General features: G+C 38.7%; 1 protein-coding gene and 1 non-coding gene across 2 annotated transcripts in view; one reads left to right on the top strand and one right to left on the bottom strand.

The window, feature by feature from the left end:
• The window catches only part of USP32 (ubiquitin specific peptidase 32), a 164461-nt gene that overhangs the window by 93176 nt on the left and 48780 nt on the right, over positions 1–22505 (bottom strand). The window contains exon 5 of the mRNA XM_068977410.1: positions 626–731. Within this exon, the coding sequence (XP_068833511.1) occupies positions 626–731 (106 nt within the window). The remainder of the gene's footprint in view (positions 1–625; positions 732–22505) is intronic.
• On the top strand, positions 6987–7093 carry LOC138084844 (U6 spliceosomal RNA). Its single transcript, XR_011145252.1, has one exon. It is a non-coding gene; the product is annotated as a U6 spliceosomal RNA (small nuclear RNA).

Below are 22505 nucleotides of genomic sequence, written 5' to 3'. Positions count from 1 at the left end.
CACTTGCACTATGGAAGAAAAGCCATGATGAACGACTAAACAAATACATACGCGTGAGAAGTGTTTGGTTCTCTCCTGTTAATCTGTCTTACATTAACTTAATTATTAAATCAGCCAAAGAACCTAGAAACGAAGTTTTTTCTGCTCTTTCAGAGTACTTTATTCCTTCTTACTGTCAAGCAATATTCTACTGCTGGTTATATTATACTTTGCTTATGATAATTGCATCAGTTGATGGGCATTAGGATTGTTTCATTTTGTAACCATTATGAACGTGCTGTTATGAACTTTTTTTAAATGAATATATGGTTTCAATTTCCTTGGGTATATATCTAGGAATGAAATTGAAAACTCAATGTTTAACAGTTTGAGAAACTGCCAGTTAGTTTTCCAAAGTGGCTGCATTATCTATCTTACACTTAAGTGGTATCTCATTGTAATTTTAATTTACATTTCCCAAATAACTACTTATGTTTAACATTTTTTCAAGTGCTTACTGGCTATTTGTATATCTTCTTTGAAGAAACATCAATTCAAATCCTTTGATAGTCATCAAAATTTTGAGGTATATTATTCTGTACATAAATGTAGTATTTTAACATTTTGAGATAATAAAAGTACTTACATTTTGCTTTCTCTTCATCTCTGCCTCTTGTAAGAAGGACAAGTCCAACTATTAAGTTATTGAAGTGCAGTCCTTTGGATGTTCCACCAAAAGAACAGTAAATCACCTAGGAGAAAATAAATGGTAAAGCCAACCTTAGACATTTCAGTTGTTGAGGAATTTGAGGCTGGTATCATCACCTTTAATAAATCTTATCTCCATCTCCAAACAAGGTCCTGGTAAACTTCAGGGCAATGATGTTAAATTTCTCCCTCTTCTTCCTCCTTTATACCTTGTTATCACACTCAATCAAGAATATACTGTATCCATCCTAAAGTATATGTATCACTGGCTGGACACACTGAATTTTCTTTCTCTTGAGAGTCCTCATCAAAGTCCAAAGAGATAAGTTTTTTTCCTTCAATAGTCCCATAATGTGATAAGAATTTTGATCAGAGAAATTCCTTCAACTTCTGTTAAATGTCTACACATCATTTTGATTTGAAAAATCAACATTCTGTAAGTGGATGTTCAGAAATACAATGGCGATTATACTACAATATATAAATGCACCTAATTAACATGCTGCACATCTTAAATTTATACAATGCTGTACATTAAATATATTCAACTTTTAAGTAAAAAAAAGACATTTTTATACTCTTAAAATTGAATATTATAATAGTCAGAAATAAAGAAGAAAAGCTATTCATAAGAAAGTGACAGTAACAGCAGTAACAAATTCATTCACTCAACAGTTCCGTGTTGAGAGCCTACTGTGATACTGTCATATAACAAACGTATTTTGGTCTTCTGCCAGGTTCCAAAAAAAACAATGCAAGAGCTTCTAAAATCTTTGGAATTCCCAGAGTGATACAGATGAAAGGTGGAGAAGGAAATGGCAATCCACTCCAGTATTCTCGCCTGGAGAATCCCATGGACAGAGGAACCTGGCATGGGGTCACGAGAGCTGGACTCGACTTAGTACTAAACCACTACCACCACCACCACAGATGAAAGTAGCATCTTTTGTTATTGATAATAAGCCTCTTTAAACCACACCTGAATTTATGCTAATAAGGTGACCCTTGGCGGGTCCTTACAAAGCTTTAGAATGGGAGCTGGTAGTCAGAGGAACTACTGATGTGATTAGAGGGTTAGAACTTTCACCCCGACTTTCCAGAGTCAGGGAAGGAGGAAAGGGCTGAAAATGGAGCTAACCACCACAGCCGCCTGTATACTGGAACTTCCAGAAGAAGCCGTAGACTCTGGGTATGTTGGTGAACACATCACGCTGCAGGAAGGGTGGAACACCAGGACATGGAAGGACGGTGCACCATCTCCTTCCGCACTGTCCCTGCCCCCACGGTATCCACCATCGCGTGCATCTCTTCCCATCTGGCTGTTTGTGAGCTGTATCCTTTATGGTGAACTGGTAACAGTGAATGAAATGCCTTCCTGACTTCTGTTGGCCCTTTCTAGCACATTACTGAATCCCAGGAGGGATACATGGGAACCCCTGACTTACAGCTGATTGGTGAGAAGTAGAAAAAGTTGGGGACCTGAAACTGGCATCTTCTGAAGTGGGGGGCAGACCTGGACGTCTGCACTAACTCTGGGTAGTTAGTATCAGAAATGAATTGATTTATAGGACACCCAGCTGGTGTCCAGAGAGTTAGAGAACTGATTGATGTGGGGAAAAAACTCCACACATTTGGTGTTAGAAGTGCTGTGTGGTTTAAAAAAGAAAAAAACCTGACCTAGTATCTGCCAAGAAGAATTTGTCATTAAAATACATGATTAAAGATAATTCAAGGAATAAAACTGAGTCAACACATGAAAATACATATTCATTAAACGATACTTATAAATATATTTAACAACACTACGGTAGCTGATGCTAGAAACTGTGTCTCCAGGGCCACCGCTAGCAGACTCGGCAGAAACTGCCACAGGGAGAGGTTTCCAAGTCAGAACACACGAAACATAAAAGGAATGTAACACGCATACTTTGTAGGTAACTATTTCAAGTTGGCCCCTGCATAATCGGGAAAAAGCGACAGTCCCTCACTCATGTCCGACTCTTTTGTGACCCTCATGAACTGCAGCCCACCAGGCTCCTCTGTCAATGAGATTTCCCAGGCAAGAATACCGGAGTGGGTTTCCATTTCCTTCTCTAGGGGTGGGGATCGAACCTGGGTCTCCAGCATTGCAGGCACGTTCTTTACTGTCTGAGTCACCAGGGAAGCCCAAGAGGAAGGTATCCTCTATCCCTAAGGGAGGGTCAGGAAAACATCATAGCCACAGACCTTTAAAAGTCCCCTGCCATACGGCAAGAGGCAGAATCAGTGAGAAAGTCTCGTCCTCCAAGTTGCAGAGACATAAGGACCACCTAAAACTGAGACAGCAATCGGACAACAGAGAATCCCCCACCCTGGTACCCCTCACCCACCTCCACCACTGTGTTAGCAAACACCGAGCAATCAATAACAGCAGTCTCCCGCTGATCTTCTCTGAGGTACAGTACCAAAGAGAAAACAAGATCAAAAGTTAAAGGTAGAGCAGACATTACAAATCTCCCCTGGCAAATGGGCCTCTAATCTAAAAGAGGAAACCTTAGTGTGGAATTTGAAGCCTGTGGTGTGCACTGCGGGTAGTCGTAACAACACACGAAAAAACCAGCTCAGCTGAAGTATAGACTGACGCAACTGCTTGTGTGGAAGACTCAGCCAGGCATAAATACTGTTTAGCTCAGTCTCTACTGTCCTATATAAAGCATCTATCTTCCCACCACAAATTACATGTCACACAAGGAAGCAGAGAAAACCCAAAACCTCACAGACTGACAAAGGAAAAACACAGAAATAGAGTTTTATAAAGCTCCGGAATGCCTCAACAGCAAACTCAACAGGCTCAAGTTAGAGACTATCCAAACGAAACAGAGGGGAAAATATGTGGGGATGGGAGGGGACAGAGCAGAAAATCCAAAGGCTGTGAGAAAATACCAAATGATTTGACATGCATGCAACTGAAATCCGAGAAGTAAAAGAGAATGGAACAGAATAGCTGAAAAGATAAAGGTTGAAAATTTTCCAAAACTAATAAAGACACAAAACCACAGATATAAGTTGTTCAGAGAACAGGTAGGACCATCACACTTTTAACTCCCCAAACCAGCTAGACAAATCGTATCCAAACTATTCAAAGCAAAAGGTAAAAAGAAAACTTTAAAGGCAGCCAGAGGAAAATCAATGAATTACATTGAGAAAAACTTTTCTCATCAAAAACTACATAAACCAGACAACAGTGGAATGACAATTCTAAAGCAATTAAAGAAAAGAAAAGAAAAGAAAACAAACTGAGAATTCTATTCCCAACGAAAATACCTTTCAAAAAGAAAAAGTAAACTTTTTCAGGAAAATAAAAACAGAGAACCAAATGTATACTACATAAAAGGGTAAAAGAAAGTACTTCAGGCTGAAGGTAATAAGATATCAAACAAAATAACTGTATCAACACAAAGAAAAAAGAGTAGGAAATAGAATAAATGAAAGTAAATATGAAATTTCCTTATTTTTCACTGGTCTAAAAGATAATTGGCTGGCTAATGGAATAAAGAAAGAGAAAGTTGCTCAGTCGTGTCCGACTCTTTGCCACCCCACGGACTATAAAGTCTATGGAATTCTCCAGGCCAGAATACTGGAGTGGGTAGCTGTTCCCTTCTCCAGGGCATCTTTCCAACCCAGGGATCGAACCCAGGTCTCCCTCATTGCAGGTGGATTCTTTACCGTCTGGGCCACCAGGGAAGCACAAGAACATTCAAGTGGGTAGCCTATCCCTTCTCCAGCGGATCTTCCAGACCCAGGAATTGAGTCCGGGTCTCCTGCATCACAGGCGGATTCTTTATCAGCTGAGCTACTAGGGAAGGAACAACAGTCAAATTCTAATGTGTTTATAGCATATGCAAAACACATGACAACAGAACATGGGACAGAGCAATTGGAAGTTTACTACTGTATTCTAAAATGTTATACCATGTTGTAGCTCAGTCTTCACGTTGCCAGTGAGAAATTAATCACAGCACATACTGTTTAACCCAACATCAACTCCATTAATAAATTATTATAAAAACAATAGCTAATACATTTAAATGGTTATTATGTGGCATATAACTACTATTGTGTTAGTTGCTCAGTCATGTCTGACTCTCTGTGACCCCATGAACTGTAGCCCACGAGGCTCCAGGCAATAATACTGGAGTGGGTTGCCATTCCTTTCTCCAAGGGATCTTCCTGACCCAGGGATCGAATCCAGTCTCCCCCACCGTAGGCAGATTCTTTACCACCTGAGCCACCAGGGAAGTCTGGTATTAATCCAAGTGCTTTGCGTCACCAGTATTAAACCTCAAGATGATTCCATGGGGGAGATATTACTGGTGTCCCTATTTTATGGCTGAGAAAAACTGGAGCCCAAGGAGACTGAAATAACCTTTCCCAAGTCATACATCAATGAAGCAGCAGGATCAAGACTGAAACCGAGGTTCCTAATACTGAACTCTTAACCCCTTCACTGTTCCACAGTACAATCATACACATTCTTTAGCATGTAAAATGAAAAACATCACCAGCAGGATGTATACCATTTTGGTCAAATATACTGAAGATTAAGAAAAAGAAATTTCAAAGTATTCACAAACCCAATCTACAGACACTATGTTTTTGGCATCCCTTTCTTTCCACTTTAACTTGATAATGTGGTCACTTCACTGGCTTTTATACAAAGAGAACAAAGTTGTAAAAGTAAACTTAACCAAGAAAGTCTGAGTAAGATATGATTTTTCAGTTTTCCAAGTATCTGTAAATTATAGATTTTGTTTTGAATCATCTGGTTGGAATGCTGGAATGAATATAGTGGTCCCTCATGACCAAAATATAAGAACAGCAGTAACTTTCTAAAACCACAAAGTTCAAAAGTTCACTTAACAGATGATGAAAGCAGGCCCAAGAAAATTACCACATCCCCTGAATTCTAAGATGAATGTATTTTCCACCTTTTATTAATGTTCCAGAAATCATTATGCATCTAACATTAAATGTGTAATATTTTTCTTTCACTCTGCAGAAGTCATTTTTATATCAACAGTCACCTTATAACTGACAATACTTTAACAGTAATGAAATATTAAGTGCCATGCTCATTACACTGTTCTTAGGATCCATTGAGAGGCTGTACAGGATAAGCAAGGATATTTTGATGCTATTTTTTAAAAGGCACGCAAGTGTTAACTTATTACTATAATCTGTTGTAAGAACTTTATTTTAAAATCCCTCTAATAATTTTCTGTAGCTATTAAAAATGAAGAAGAATAAGTAACATATTTTCTTAAACATTTGGTAGCTGTTAACATCTGGATTGAGACTTTGGCATACTGTTACACTAATGTGTAAAATTGATGCTTATGGTAATGATCTCACTAGCCTCTTTTCAGACAATGATATCATCCAGTAAATAATATGATTAGTTGAGAAGACTGGGGAATTAGTCTGCATTTTAAAAGAGAAAGACTTACACTATAATATACAAAGAACTTAACCCTCTCCATATAGTTAGAAGGTTAAAAAGGCAGATGTTCGTAGGTGTCCAGTGTAAAGGAAAGACTGTGTCACGTTTCAGCTGATGTTCTACGATCCTCATCCTTCTCCTTTCAGCATCTTTTGGACATAAAGCACAAGGATAAGCCACTGTTCCTAGGGGAAAGCAGTAAGTGATGCATATTGTATCATAGCATTGCTTTTGGGGTCAGGGAGTCCTGAGCTGAAGCCAGGCTTTACTAATTTACCAGCTACATGATCTTGGGCAAATCACTTAACTACCTGAGCCTTAGTTCCAGTCCTACGAGGCTATGTGTCTCATGTCTTCTCATTCTAGAACCCAGGTGGAAGAGCAGCCCCTGTATGAGAAAGGCTACTCTTAGGGCAGAAGGCAGACTGCAGCCTGACTCCATTCTGTTTAACAGTAAGAATTAATTCAGCATTGATGAGCTCATGGCTTTGCCCTTGGATACAACTTTTCCTGAGTAAACACTTACATTTTTTAAATGATTTTGATTCATAGTCAAAAGAACCAAATTAATATCTTCAAATTTTCATTCATTTTATATAATTTTCAAGAGAGTCAAACTTTTCCATTTAAATTTTTAATCGATATTTGATTGTCAGCTGGTGTTTGTTCATATCAAAAGTTTCTAAACTAACAAATCTAGTCTTCTTACATCAAATTTAGCTGATCTAAATTTGTTAATGAAAAATTGACTTTTCTAGAAATGTTTAAACAACAACAAACTCTTAACTGTGTGCGTGAATAAAAACAAAAACAACCTGCAGTGCTCACTTCAGCAGCACATATACTAAAACTGGAATGATACAGAGGACATTAGAATGGCCCCTTTGCAAGGATGACATGCAAATTCATGACGGGTTTCATACTATGGATCACTTATACATGCAATTTAAAATATGACACATGAAATTCCCTGACAGCCCAGTGATTAGGACTCCATGCTTTCAATGCTGAGGACCCAGGTTCAGTCCTTGGTTGAGGAACTAAGATCCCACAAGCTACACAGTGTGGCCAAAGAACAGATTTAAAAAAATAAAAAATACGACATAAATGGACTTATTTATGAAACAAACAAACTCACAGAAATAGGAAACAGACTCACGGTTGTCACTGATGGGAAGGGAGAAGGGATGGATTGGCAGTTTTGAATTAGCAGATACAAACTATTATACATAGAACGGATAAACAACAAAGTCTTACTGTACAGCACAGGGAACTATATTCAATGTCCTGTAAAAGAATATAAAATAGTGTGTGTGTATAGAATCACTGTGCTATATACCAAAAACTAACACAAAACTGTAAATCAACTTTATTTCCATTACAAAATTTTTTTAAATAAGTAAATAAAATTTAAAAATTTGTTATAATTTATTCTTAATTTGATATGAAAATATTGTCTCTCTCCGCAAGATTTTAAAAAATATAATGCATAATATCATTATCAAACTAAAAAAATCCCTCTCTTCCAAAATTCCTATGTTGAAACCCAGTAATGGGACTTTCAGGAGGTGATGAGGCCTATAAATGGGAGAGGGGGTCTTTTTTTGAAAATTTATTTATTTTTGGTTCCCCTGGGTCTTCGTTGATGAGCAGGCTTTCTCTCGTTTCAGCGAACAGAGGCTGGTCTCCAGTTGCAGTGCGCAGGCTTCTCGCTGTGGCGGCCTCTCCTGTCACAGAGCGTGGGCTCTGGTATGCACGAGCTTCGGTAGTTGCAGCGTGTGGGCTCAGTAGCTGCGGTACTCAGGTGGATCAGTACTCTCATAAATGAGAGACTTAGGCAAGCTCCTTTACCTCTTCAGCCACAGGAGGATACAGCAAAAAGATGGCCATCTATGACCAGGAAGTGGGCCCTCACCAGATACGGAATCTGCAGGCACCTTAATCCTGAAATTCTCAGCCTCCAGAACTATAGGAAATAAAATTCCGTTTATAAGGTACCCAGAACATGGTATCGTTATAGCAGCCTAAAAATGGACTGAGACAAATACAAAAATTCCTTAGTATCATCAAATATCTAGTTAGTATTCAAATTTCTCCAACTATCTCATTTTTTTTTTTCAACTTAAGGTCTAAAATATATAATTGATTGCTAGTCTCTTAACTCTCTGGATCTGTAGGTTTCTTTCTCTCTCCCTCTTTTTCAACACAATTTATTCGCTGATGAAAGAAAGATATCTGTCCTGGGGAGTTTCCCAAGGTCTACATTTTGATGACTATATTGTCTGTCCTCTGTATTTCCTGTAAACAGGTAGGTAGACCCAGAAAACTGATCATGTTAAAATTTTATTTTTTGGCAAGAACCATCTCCCAGTTGGTGCTATTGTATTTTCATCAGCAGGCACATAATGACTGCCTATCTCTCTTTTTGGTTACCCTGAGATGTACTTCTTTTCCTTCATTAACCAGTTTTTAAAATATGAGTTGGTTTCCCAGCATCTTTCAGAGGTATCTGTGCAGAAAAAAGAAAATATAGACTACCTGAGACTGTTTTCCTTAAATCCGTTTTCAAGTTTGGCCCTTGACTGGTATCTGTGAACTTGGATTTGGGGGAGACTTCCTGAATCAAAACTGTTCCCTAAATGTTAAATGCGGTTAACTGCTTAAATTGTTTATGAAAACAATGTGGTTTATGCTCAACCTCTGCTTTCTTTTGGAAGTTTGGAATTTTGGCCTGTGGTAAGTAGAAGGTGTCCAGATGACCAGCTCCAATAAAAGCCCTAAGCAATGTGTGTCTCTCTAAAGAGCGTCCCTGGTGATAACATTTCATACCTGTTGTCACAACTTAATGCTAGAGAAACTAAGTATATCCCCTTCTGAAGAGGAATGGAAGAAGCTTACACCTGGTCTCCTCCAGACTTTGCCCCATATTCCTTTTCTCTTTGCTAATTTTGCTTTATATCCTTTTGTGATAATGAATCAGAATAGTTGAGTATGACTATGCTCAGTCCTAGGAGCCCTTCCTCTGAATCATGAATCTAGGAGTGGTCTTAGAAACCTGTATCCAAAAAGGGTATATTTTTTTTTCTCTTGCACTTTTTATTTTGTTGGGGTATAGCTGATTAACAACGTTGTGACAATTTCAGATGAACAGCAAAGGAACTCAGCCACACATATACACGTCCTCCATTCTCCCTTAATCCCCTTAAAAGGGGTAATTTAAAAAACATATTTGGTATGTTTCAATCTCTTTACATTCTTACTTAGTTTAGCCATGATCAATTTCCCTAACCCTTTGTAGAGGCAGACTGTTCTTCAAATTGGCTCCTGAATCCATTTTTTATGACTCTAAGTACTGTCTGACACTTTCCTTCCTTTCTAGTACAACAAGATATTCTAAGCTCACTTCATAAATTTCCTGACCCAAACCTAGAATCAGACATTTCCCCAAGCAGCCTGGTTCTTTTAAGTGGGAAGTTCTATTTACAGATCACAATCAGGATACTAAGGGTGCCTGCTGCTTGGGTATTATTGACTGTTTCTCAAACTTTTCAGTGGACAGATCTAGGAAAGTAAAACCCAGAAGAATGTATACTAATACTCCCACATATATACAATCTTTTCCATTTCATCTCAAGCTAAGTTAATCATTGCATTTGATACAGATTAAATGTTTCAATATTAACAATGTTTCAATGTTCCTTTCTAGAGGACATTACTGAACTAAGGTAACAGAGAAGTAGGATAACAAGAAGATAATTCTAAATGATAACTTCCAAAGGGAATCTAGGGATTTCCCTGGTGGTCCAGTGGCTAAGTGGAGAAGGCAACGGCACCCCACTCCAGTATTCTTGCCTGGAAAATCCCATGGACAGAGGAGCCTGGTAGGCTGCAGTCCATGGGGTCGCGAAAAGTCGACGACTGAGCAACTTCACTTTCACTTTTCACTTTCATGCACTGGAGAAGGAAATGGCAACCCACTCCAGTGCTCTTGCCTGGAGAATCACAGGGACGGGGGAGCCTGGTGGGCTGCCGTCTATGGGGTCACACAGAGTTGGACACGACTGAAGTGACTTAGCAGCAGCAGCAGCCAGTGGCTAAGACTCGGTGCTCCCAATGCAGGCGGCCCGAGTTCGATCCCTGGTTGGGGAACTAGATCCCATATGCCACAACTAAAGGTTCGCATGCCACAAATAAAGATCCCGCAGGCTGCAACTAACAGAACACAAATGCTGCAATGAAGATGGAAGAGCCTGTGTGCTGCGCCTAAAATCTGGCATAGCCAAATAAACAAAAATTTTCTTTTTTATGTTCTGAGTACATAAAGCATGAGAATACTGGACCTAGATATTTGTAAAAGAGACTTCTGATGCTCTCACAAACGTAGTTCCCCTTTCCTTGGGGACATAAGGCATGGAAACATTTCCCCCATGCTTCTTGCAGATGAATAGGGCTATATAACAACTTCTGGCTAAAAGGTTATACAGAGAAAGGACAGTCACCACTTTTGGGCCAAGTACCTAATTACATGAGTAACTGAGCATGCCCTCCATTACTCCAGTACTGATTTATAGAGCTCTTTCTGATATGTTAAGTGCCAAAGATTTGACATTGCCAAGCAAAGCCACTAATTCAAAAAGATACCTGTATCCTAATGTTCATAGCATTATTTACAATAGCCAAGATATGAAAGCAACCTAAGCATTCATTAACAGATGAATGGATATAAAGATGTGGGGTGTGTCTATATACCTACATATACACAATGGAATGCTACTCAGCCATAAAAAGAATGAAATTTTGCAATCTGCTACAACATGGATGGACATGAATGAGTGACTAACCATGAACGCATGCCAGGAAGATCTCACATGCCACGGGGCAACTAAACCCAGCGCCACAACTATTGAGACTGTGCTCTGGAGTCCAGGAGCCACTGCTAATGAGCCCATGTGTCAAAATTACTGAGGCCTGCACGCCCGTGTTCTGCAACAAGAGAAGCCATGGCAAAGAGAAAACCAAGCACCACAACAAAGAGTAGCATCTGCTCTCAGGCAACCAGAGAAAAGCCTGCACAGCAACGAAGACACAAAGCAGCTATAAATAAATAAATAAATATTTTAAAAAACACATTCAAAAAACAAAATGCTTCAGTCTGCTTTATTTCTTTATGCTTCTGCTAGATCTTAAAGATTGCAATAAATCTTTTAGTGCTTCATACATTACAGACAACAAATATTTTTTGAATTACTGAGTGCACTTAAGAAAATAGACATTTCACCCCACTATCCAGGTTTGTTGGCAGCTAGAGTCCCATTGTGCCAACCTACTTTCCATTAAAATGCTACAAATATAAGAAATTAGGAGTAGATTCATGGGACATATTAATAATTAAAATACATAAGATCCTAGACAATTCTGAAGTTCCTAAAGTCCATTCCCGTCTTCTGAATGTGAACTCATTTCAGTGTTGAAACCAGACATAGCTGTAGTCTAAGATTTCTATCTTCTTGTATGCTCAGTTGTGTCGGACTCTTTTGAACCCTATGGACTGTAGCCCATCAGGCTCTTCTATCTATAGGATTTTCCAGGCAAGAATGCTGGAGTCGGCTGCCATTACCTTCAGGGGATCTTCCCAAACCAAGGCTCAAACCCACATCTTCTGCATCTCCTACACTGCAGGTGGATTCTTTACCTCCTGAGCCGTCGGGGAAGCCTTGTATTACTTACAATCCATTATTTCAGGAAACTTAAGTGATTCTCTGGATGCTTAGGATCAAAAGGTCTAATGACATATATCCATCTGTTTATACTGTCTTAAAGGAAAGCCGAAATTACACAAAGTACAGTCATTTGGGAGTTTTAAAAGACTGGCAATTTTTCACTTTGTATGTTTTGCTTATTATCTGTCTCTCCTGAGAAAAATGTAAGTTATACAAGGGGCAGGGATTCTATGTGACTATTTACTGCTATTCAGCACTCACTATTCCTCTTTATATAAATGATATTAGAAAAACACATTTTCAAAGATAATTATAATAGACAAATCATTTGTTTTCTCCTTAAGTAGGTCCTTTTAGATCAAATTTATACAGATACCACTTGTTTTTACTTCAAATGATTTTGAATCTTATACAGAAATCTTAGCAAAATCAAATTTAGACTTGAATTAATCTTAGGCTTCAGATTATCTTGCAATGATGAGATGAATGTAATTTGGAAAATAAACAGTCTATAGCACTGGCAAAAGGTCAACTTGACATATTCTTTGTTTTACCATAATATAAGAAGCAACTATTTTCAAGTGAATGAAACAATCTTCTAATAATAACTGAACATATCAATTCTTATTATTTTTTCTACACCAATTTTGAAAAAGGATTCAATTCAAATCTCTATAAAAGTGAATTTTTATGAGAATTCCCTTAAGGTCCAGTGGTTAGGACTCCAAGATTCCACTGGAGGGGGCCCGGGTTTGACCTATGGTGGGGAACTAAGATCCAGCAAGCAGAACTGTGTGATCAAAAAAAATTGCTTCACTTAAAAAAAAATAAATGTGGAGGAATTCCCTGGTGGTCCAGTGGCTAATAAGTGGCCTGTTTATGCAGAGTGCAGAGGACATGTGTTAAATCCCTGGTCCAGGAAGACCCCACATGCTGCAAGGCAACTAAGCCCGTGCACCAGAACTACTGAGTCTGCGTGCCTAGAGCCTGTGCTGCTCAACGAGAGAAGCCACCGTATGTGAAGCCCTCATACCCCAGGGAAGAGCAGCCCCCACTCACTGCAACTAGACAAAGACTGCACGCACAGCGACGACTCAGTGCAGCCAAAAATAAAAACAGAAGAAAAAATGCTGAAAATTAAAAAAATATATATATCAGTCAGTTCAGTTGCTCAGTTGTGTCCAATTCTTTGTGACCCCATGGACTGCAGCATCCCAGGCTTCCCTGTCCACCACCAACTCCCGGAGCTTGCTCAAACTCATGTCCATTGAGTCAGTGATGCCATCCAACCATCTCATCCTCTGTCGTCCCCTCCAGAGGACATACAATGAAGACTGAGTGCAGCCAAAAAGAAATAGAAAAATAGAAGAAAAAAAGCTGAAAAGTAAAATTTTTAAAAATACACCTTTCCCTTTAAGAGATCACATAAGAAGTAGACCAATTTCTTCATATGCCTAGCTATAAAGCTAGCCAGAAGTTACAAAAAGTTAATTACAGTCCATGTTATGACAAAGATCATGTTCCAAAAATTAAAATGGTACAGTGATTAAATTAACTAATAATAATAATTAAGATGAACATGCTGACTTTAATTAGGGAAGTTTTTGACAAGGTCTCATATCAATAACAACACATTTTAGATAATAAATTGTGGACTGAATAATTAGAGTTGTGTTGTGTTAGTCACTCAGTCATGTCCGACTCTTTGTGACCCCACAGACTGTAGCCCACCAGGCTTCTCTGTCCATGGAATTCTCCAGGCAAGAATACTGGAGTGGACTGCCATTCCCTTCACCAGAGGAACTTCCCAACCCAGGGACTGAACCCTGGTCTCCTGCCTCACAGGCAGATTCTTTACCATTTGAGCTACAGGGAAGTCCCTATAGGGTCATGCAAATCTCACTGAAACTCAAATACAAAAGAGTGTTGATTAAACATTCTACATCTTTTTTGGAAAAAATAGGTCTAAAGAAGTGCCAATCTGCCAAAACTATTAAACACTTTTTGTTGGAGATGACTCTTGAGAGTCCCTTGAACTGCAAGGTGATCAAACCAGTCAATCTTAAAGGAAATCAAGCCTGAATATTCACTGGAAGGACTGATGATGAAGCTGAAGCTCCAATATTGTGGCCACCTGATGTGATGAGCCAACTCACTGGAAAAGACCCTGATGCTGGAAAAGCCTGAAGGCAAAAGGAGAAGGGGGCAGCAGAGGATGAGATGGTTAGACAGCAATACTGACTCAGTAGACATGAATTTGAGCAAACTCTGGGAGATGGTGAAGGACAGGGGAGCCTGGTGAGCTGTAGTCCTTGGGGTCGCAAAGAGTCGGACATGACTTAGCGACTGAACAACAACAAATCAGTGATTTGGATTATGACATAGAAGGCATGTATATTAATTTTGTAAAAGACAAAGCTGGGAGTAATGACTAATAAAACAGGCAATAGAATATAGAATTAACTTCATCTTAGGCAGGAAACAAGACTAAATGCAGCACGATTAAATGTTATGTAATCAGAATTTTTTAAAAAGTCAGAATTATACGTGAGGATACAAGAACAAGATCAAGCTTGGAAATTTTAGCCAACAAAGCTATGACCTTTTTGCTTAAGCTAATACAATTTTATGCTGCTGCTGCTACTGCTAAGTCGCTTTAGTCATGTCCGACTCTGTGTGACCCCATAGACGGCAGCCCACCAGGCTCCTCTGTCCCTGGGATTCTCCAGGCAAGAATACTGAAGTGGGTTGCCATTTCCTTCTCCAATGCATGAAAGTGAAAAGTGAAAGTGAAGTCGCTCAGTCGTGCCCAACTCTTAGCAACCCCATGGACTGCAGCCTACCAGGCTTCTCCGTCCATGGGATCCTCCAGGCAAGAGTACTGGAGTGGGGTGCCATTGAGAATTAAATATTCTCCTACTGTTCACTAATCTAATTCCATCTAGAGAACAGCATGGGATTAACCAGTATGCATATCAACTATGGTTAAGGAACAGTAGGGGAAAAGGACTTGTTCAGGTTCCCATTTTGCAATTCAAATAGTTGAATTCCATCTCTGAGTAGTAGTAGATTTCCAATGGGGGTTCTAGTGGTGACAGCAAAAACTATGGACTCATGATAACATGCCAAAATCCCCAGTGACTTCTACCTCCGTGCCTATCTCTAGAACCAGAAAATGAGGCTGGGACTAGGTCAGGTGAATATACAGATCTGTTTCAATGCCCCCAAATTTAAAGGGGGTAAATGAAAATCAAAAACTTCACTCAATTCACGGTATTTTACATTTCAAGGTGACGTGTCACATCAGTTTGTAACCTCTGACACTCAGCAAGACACGAAAACTAACAGCATAAGAGAAATGCTAAACAGAGAAGGACGTTTGAGATAAAGCTGACCGCTACTAAAAGTTATCACACTTCCCTGGTGGTCTAGTGGTTGACATCTGCCTGCCAATGCAGGGGACATGTGGTCAATCCCTGGTCCGGGAAGATCACACATGCCACGGGGCAACCAAGCCTGTGCACCACAACTACTGAGCCTGGGTGCCTACAGCCCAGGCTCCACAACAGGAGAAGTCACCAAAATGAGAAGCCCGAGCACGGGATCTAGAGAGTGGCCCCTGCTCACTGCAACTAGAGAAAGCTAATGCATTGTAACGAAGACCCAGCACAGCCAAAAACTAATTAAAAAAATAAATAAGTGATCAGTTACAATGGAATAGTATTCAGCCATTAAAAGAAATGACATTCTAACACATACTACAATGTGGATGAGTGCTGAAAACATTACACAAAGGAAATAAGCCACACACAAAAAGCCATGTGTATCATTTCACATATAAGCAGCCCTTAAAATAACTGAAGCAATTAGTTATTACGTTATTTAATTATTAAGAAATAAGGAAATCATTCCCCACTCACAAACTACACCTTATGGAAAGAACTGCTTAGAATTCAGAATGCATTTTCCTTTACAACCAATGACCAGATTTCCCTGGTTAACCCCATGAATTCTACATAAATTATAATGTGGTTAAAATACTGAGTAAGTAAGTAAGTAAAGTCACTCAGTCGTGTCCGACTCTTTGTGACCCCGTGGACTGCAGCCCACCAGGCTCCTCAGTCCATGGGATTCTCCAGGCAAGAATACTGGAGTGGGTTGCCATTTCCTTCTCCAGGGGATCTTCCCGACCCAGGGATTGAACCCGGGTCTCCCGCATTGGAGGCAGACAAAGAACACTTTCTCCTCTTTATCCTGGCCCTATGCAGTCCCCATTGCTCAGACTTTTTCTTTAGTTTTTATTTATTTTTGGCTGCATTGGTTCTTTGCTGCTGTCGTGGGCTTTCTCTAGTTGCTGGGAGGGGAGGGCTACTCTGTAGTTGTGGTACACGGGCTTCTCATTGCAGTGGTTTCTCTTGTGGCAGAGCACTGGCTCCAGGCTGTGCAGGCTTCAGTGGTTGCAGCCCACGGGCTCAGTAGCTGTGGTGCACAGGCTTAGCTGCCCCACAGCATGAGGGGTCTTCCTGGACCAGGGATTGAACCCGTGTCCTTTGCATTGCAAGGTGAATTTTTAACCACTGGACCACCAAGGAAGTCCCACTGCTGAGATTATTAATCAGACAAAAGAAAGCTAAAGAAAAAGTGAGCAGTTGGAGTAGCCACAGAGGAAATAATCAAGTCCCTCCATGCCAAAAATGTCCTTGCTAACACATCTATCTAAAATCACATTTCCAGAACCTAGACCACCATTCCTCTGAAGATTGATCAATCAAGCAAGATACTAACATGTTTGGTTATCCTTTTTCCATGTCTTATTCTCATCCAGGAATCAGTTCAAGTCAAGAAGTAATGTGCATGAAAGTATAATCTACTCGATTGGTGAAAAGTAATAGCAGTTTCGGACCCTGAATTTGAAATCGTTATAACTAGGCTCAAACACGTCTTCATTAATCAAAATAGGAACCACTACAGTCAACACATTTCTGTCAAGGAGAAATAAGTTTGTTTATTCTTGCAGCATAAAAATCCTTGTTTTGGAATTTGACAAACTCTTGGAAAGCATTTCTGTGTACTGTTAGTTGTGGAAGCATTTTTCCTGCAAAAAGTTGTTGAGATGCTTGAAGAAATAGCAATCGGTTGGTGAGATGTCAGGTAAATATGGAGGATGAGGCAAAACTTCATAGCCCAATTCATTCAGCTTTGGAAGCACTGGATGTGTAACATGCAGTCAGGCATTGTCGTGGAGAAGAATGCCAGCGGCAGACGTTGCAGTTTTTGGTGCATCTCATCGATTTGCTGAGCATACTTCACAGATGTAATGGTTTCGCTGGGATTCAGAAAGCTGTAATGGATCAGACAGCCAGCAGACCACCAAACAGTGACCATGAGCCTTTTTTGGGGAGCAAGTTTGACTTTGGGAAGTGCTCTGGAGCTTCTTCTCAATCCAAGCGCTGAGTCAGTCATCACTGGTAGCTGCATAAAATCCACTTTTTATCGCACATCACAATCCGATCACGAAATGGTTCCTTGTTGCGTAGAATAAGAGAAGATGACACTTCAAAACAATTTTTTTGATTTGTGGTCTGCTCATGAGGCACCCACTTATCAAGCTTTTTCACCTTTCCAATTTGCTTCAAATGCAAAATGATCTTGGAATGATCAATGCTGAGTTCTTGAGCAACTTCTCGTCTAAATTGTAAGATCATCAGCTTATTAAAGCTATGCTCTCAGTTGGTTGTTGTCAATTTCTGATGGCCGGCCACTATACTTCTCATCTTCAAGGCTCTCTCATCTTCTTTGCAAAACTTCTTGAACCACCGCTGCACTGTACATTCATTAGCAGCTCCTGGGCCAAACACTTTGTTGATGTAAGGTGTCTCTGCTGCTTTACAACCCATTTTGAACTTGAATAACAAAATCGCTTGAATTTGCTTGTTGTCTAACATCATTTCCCTAGTCTCAAATAAATGTAAAATAAACAGCAAGTAATAATTCATTAGCAAAAAACATAAAGCAAGAAATTATCATGAAACCACATCTATTTGAGAATGTATTTCAATATCAAATGGCAAAGTTAATGCAAAACCACAATTACTTTTGCACCAACCTAATATAACTGAATCACTTTACTGTATACTAGAAACTAATACAGTGATGTAAAGCAACTATACATTAATAAAATAAATTTTAAAAAAGAGAAGTAATTGAGCATACAGCACTCTTTCTGCACATATGGACACTGGTTACTGGTAAAAATAAACCTGGAGGGAAGTCAACAGCCAAACTAAGAGAACCAGCAAGGTGCTGTCATATGCAACTGCTCCCTTGTAGCTACATTTAAGAATATGTGGGCTCTAAAATGCCATTTTTAAGAACTGAGATGTCTTTGTGCCAAGATATTCTTACATTCCTATTTCCCTCAGTAGCCAAAAATATGCATTCAAGAAGTAAATAACATTCTGGGGTATCTTATCATCAGGCAAATTTGAGAAACACCACACAAACCCAAACACACATTCATTCCAGGCAACAAAGACAAAAATAAATAACTACATCAAACTACAAAGTTTATGCACAGCAAAGGAGATCAACAACCAAATGAAAAGGCAACGAAGCAATGGGAAAAATATTTGCAAGTCATGTGTATGATAAGGGATTAATATCCAAAATATATAAAGAACTCAATAGCCAAAAGAAACAAAACAAAAAGGAAACCGGGTTTGGATAAGGACAGAGGAACTGAATATAAACATTTTTACAAAGACATACAAATGACCAACAGGTACATTAAGTACATCACTAGTCATTAGGAAAATACAAATCAAATCACAAGAAAATATCACCTCACCTGTTATAATAGCTATCATTAAAAAGATGAGACACTGTTGTATGGTGTACATGAAAGTTATCAAAAGAGCAAATTAAAAGAGGTCTTATCATGAGTAAAATTTTTTTTCTTTTTTATATCTATATAGAATGACAGATGTTTAAATTTACTGTGGCAACATTTCAAGAAATATGTAAGTCAAATCATTATGCTGTACACCTTAAACTTCAATGCTGTATGTCAATTTGTATCTTGATAAAATTGGGGGAAAAAATAAAGTGGTGAGGCTGTGGAGAAAATGGAGCCCCAGGGCACTATTGGCAGGAATGTAAATTGGTGCAGTCATGGAAAACAGTATGGTGGTTCCTCAAAAAATTAAAAAAGAGGATTACCATACAATCCAGCAATCCCATTTCTGGGAATATATCCAAGGAAACAAAAACAGGATGTACTCCCACTTTCAATGCAGCAAATGTTTTTCACAATAGCCAAGATACGGAAACAACTTAAGTATCCATCAATGGATAAATGAATAAAGATGTGGTATCCCCTTGAGAAAATGGCAACCCACTCTAGTATGATTATCTGAAAAATCCCATGGACAGAAAAGCCTGGCAGACTACAGTCCATGGGGTCGCAGAGTCAGATGGAACTGAGCACACATACATTTACAATGGAGTATTATTCAGCCACAAGAAAGAAGAAAATCCTGCCATTTGCAGCAACATGGATAAAGCTTGAGGGCACTACTCTACAAGTAATAAACCAGAAAGGGAAAGAAAAATTCTGGTGTCACTGACATGTGGAATCTTTCAAGGCAAAAAAAAAAAAAGGTCAAGCTCTTAGAAACTGAGTGGAAAAGTAGTTACCAAGGCTTGGGGGAAACAAGGTCAGGTAGGGAGAAAGGCACAAACTTCTCAGCTGTAAGATGGAGGAGGAAAACCTAATGTACAACATGAATATAGTTGATAATACTATTAACACATTTTATACTACTAATTCAAATTTGTTAAGAGAACTTAAGTGTCCTTACCAAAACAAACAAAAAATCCCAAGAGTTAGATTCTGTAAATTCCAAGATAACAATAGTTTTGGAAATTTAAAGAAACTGCTGTGATGGCAATTTTTTTTAAATAGAGTAAATATCCCAATTCATACTTTTAAGATATATCTTAACTCTTAAAAGGATACATCAAAACTTAGTAAAAGAGAATTCCCTGGCAGTTGGTCCAGTGGTTAGGACTCCACGCTTCCACTGTCAGGGGACTCGGTTCACTGCCAGGGGCTGGGTCAAGTAGCTAAGATTCCACAAGCTGCACACTAAGGCCAAGGAAAAAAAATCCTGGTAAGAAATATTCTTCCTTCTGGGAAGGGAAATGAAGTGCCTTAGGGGACTGGGTGGAAAGGAGATTTTTTTCACCGTCTGTTCTTTTATAAATTTTGAACCATGAGAATGTATCATTTGTTAAAAAGTACAGAAAGAGAAGAAAAAAAAGATATATTTTCTAATTGTCCTCACTGGCCATATCATACTGACAGGGATATAAATCACATGAAAAATGAAGCCACAGTCACCAGAGAAGACGGTTTTTCAATAGAATACAGTGCCATGCATCTTATGAGGGTAAAAGAATTAACATGACAAATAAATGTATGTTCTTGCAACTGCAGGTGAGTTTTCAGTGAAACATAATTGTTACCAACTCTGGAACCAAAAAGATCTGGGGTCAAATTCTAGCTCTTCTAATTAGGAGGTGTATGGTCAAATAAATTATGTAACTTCAATTTTCTAGTCCAGATAATGGGACTAACTACCTCCATGGTGCTATTAATAATAACACCAGTCACATGGTATGGTGAAAATTAAATGAGATAATTTACATAAAATAATTATCCTAAGCCAGGTACATAGTAAATAACTCCATAAATTTTAGTTACTATCATCATCCATGGGAGGCACCACAGAACAGAAGCTAATAAGGATTTGGATACCTGGACCTGAATCCTGGTCTCCTCATTAGGTTTAATACTGGGGCAAGTAACCTAACATCCTTCAGACTCGGTATCTTTTTCTCATTCATAAAATGGTAGTAACATCAGTACCTGCATCATGAAAAACGCAATATATACAAATGTGTAAGTTAAATGAAAAGATTAAAAAAATTGTGAATTTAATAGGCAAACACAATTTTTACCAAGTATTCAAAGTTAATATCCCCATTAACAGCATTATGTCGTTGTTCAAAGTATGATACTGAAAGATATATTTACAAAGCAGCATATAATATTAATAAACAACCACCAAAGTCTCTCACAGTCATATAGTATCTCTAAGGAAAGGTTTGGTTTCAAATAAACAAATTACTTTTATTTGTACCTCCTGTAATGTCTGCAAACCACGTTATCATATATAACTCTGATATTGCCAGTTTGGGGTTCAATTGAAATTATCCATAGAAGGATAAAATGAACCACCTTGGTTATTAAAGCATGATGCTTTAAGTGATCTAGTAGAGAAAAAGCTAATGGTAAGCCCAGGTCATATGTCTTTGGGATTCAAGGACATGAAATAAATGCCCTATTATCCTTCAAATAAACAGGCTCCTGAGGGCTTAATGTGGTTCCGAGGGGGGCTGAAAAAAATATTCCTGATCCTAGTAAGGGGAAAAAAGAGACAATGAAAATCAGTAACGGGGACTATTTTTCAGTCCAAAAACATTCAATACAGTGCTTTCAAAATACCAGTACAATTAAGCTGCCAGCCGTTTTTCAGGGCTCTCTTGGGCAAACGAAAGGATCCCCAAACATACTTGAATGAGGGACTTCAACTCTTAGGAACTAAAGGGTATCATGAGATTTGCCCCGGTCCAATCAGAACCAGAAACCAAAGGAACTTTGCTGGAAGATTGATAAATGGACTGTGGTAAATCATACTGCATGTGGTTCCATGCTGCGACTTCTACCAACAGAAAACCCACAGGTTATCAAGCTATCAAGCTCGATGACTTTACCAACTATCTAGAATCTTGACTGTGGTGGTAGATACATGCACCCACACAGTTATAAAACTATACAGAATTAAACACACACACACACACACACGGAAAGCGAAATGAGATCAGTGGATAATACCAGTGACAATACCTGGTTGTGGAAAATGTTATCTTCATGAAAAACTGGCAAAATATATTTTTGTTGTTGTTATTAAGTGCTCTCTTTTTTTGTTATTGGTGCTCTTTTCTTTGTTATTAATTGCACGTGAATCTGTATTTATCTTACTAAAAATTTCAGTTTAAAAGTTTAGGATGAACAGATCTTAGTATTTGAATAAATGTACCACAGAAAGAATTTTTAGGAAAAATTTTCTATTAAATGTATTCTACATAATATTTTCTCTCTACTATTAGCTATAATAGCTAGTTTTTCTCCTAAAGGGCAAGTGACCACAGAAAAAATTCCACATAGATCCACACATTTACAACATGAATGTATTTGAAAACAAAAAATAATATAACACTTTTCCAATTAAAAAGAAGCAAAATGAGACTTCCCTGACTGTCCAGTGGTTCAAATTCTGTGCCCCCTACACAAGAGGCATGGGTTTGACCCCTGGTTAGGAACTAAGATCCCACATGCTGCACAGCACAGCCAAAAAGAAAGAAAGAAAGAAATTATTTATAAAGCCAAGAAAGTAATAAAATTATACCCCATGTAACAAATATCTACGGGCCAGGCATCAAATGGAGAGACAGTAAAGAAGGAACAACTTGATTGATCTTTCTCGGCACCAACA

The sequence above is a fragment of the Capricornis sumatraensis genome, chromosome 8, assembly GCF_032405125.1.
Source record: "Capricornis sumatraensis isolate serow.1 chromosome 8, serow.2, whole genome shotgun sequence".
NCBI lineage: Eukaryota > Metazoa > Chordata > Mammalia > Artiodactyla > Bovidae > Capricornis > Capricornis sumatraensis.
The sequence above is the reverse complement of the archived record's forward strand: the minus strand, read 5'-3'. Positions and strand labels throughout refer to the sequence as shown.